Raw genomic sequence first — 623 nt, forward strand, 5'->3', positions numbered from 1 at the left:
CGCAGCAGCTCGGCTTGGAGCCCGGCCATGACCCTCCTCCGGTTCTGACCCGTGCCGAGCGACAGGCAAACCATGGACGGGTACGATTCCGGCCAAATATTGCGGACTTCCTCTGCGGCCTCGAAGACGGGGTTGCTGTCGAACATCTCGCTGCTGTCAAACTGTCGGTGGCCGATGCTCACGGGCCTGAAGCTGGAAGTTTCTGCCATCGCTGCGGCGGCGGCCTGCCACATCCGTGGTCCGGCGTCAGGGTCGTCCGAGGTCACGATGGTGTAGTCGTCTCGCTCGTCTTCTGACGTAGGTCGCCTGTAGCTGGCGAGCAATACCTTCTTGCGGTCGGATCCTTCGCCGGAGACCAATGCGATCCTAGCATCGGGCGCAAACTGGCCTGCGTTGCCGAATAGCTCGCGGTGGCTGGTGAAGGCATCTGTGAGCGCGCCGTGTAATGCGGAGGTTTTTGCTTTGCGTTCACTGACGATGAGTCGGGCCATCCTGTCGATGACGGAGCCGCCGCCGCCGCCGCCGCCGCCGCCTCGGCCACCGTGGCTGCCGAGTTCGGCTGCGTAGCCGTGATCGCACGTGGCCAAAAACATGTCGAGACACTGCTGAATGGAGCGACCTCC

The 623-nt window shown here is 63.6% G+C and overlaps 1 protein-coding gene across 1 annotated transcript; it reads right to left on the minus strand.

The window, feature by feature from the left end:
• Window positions 1–2: 2 nt before the first annotated feature.
• Window positions 3–593, minus strand: WHR41_09696 (uncharacterized protein; the record flags this gene model as incomplete). Its single annotated transcript, XM_069378297.1, has 1 exon — window positions 3–593. A coding segment is annotated over one exon (591 nt), but the record flags the coding sequence as incomplete, so codon positions are not given.
• Between the last annotated feature and the right edge of the window lie 30 nt (window positions 594–623).

The sequence above is a fragment of the Cladosporium halotolerans genome (genome assembly GCF_011745625.1).
Source record: "Cladosporium halotolerans strain TM138-S3 chromosome Unknown Sca656, whole genome shotgun sequence".
Lineage (NCBI taxonomy): Eukaryota > Fungi > Ascomycota > Dothideomycetes > Cladosporiales > Cladosporiaceae > Cladosporium > Cladosporium halotolerans.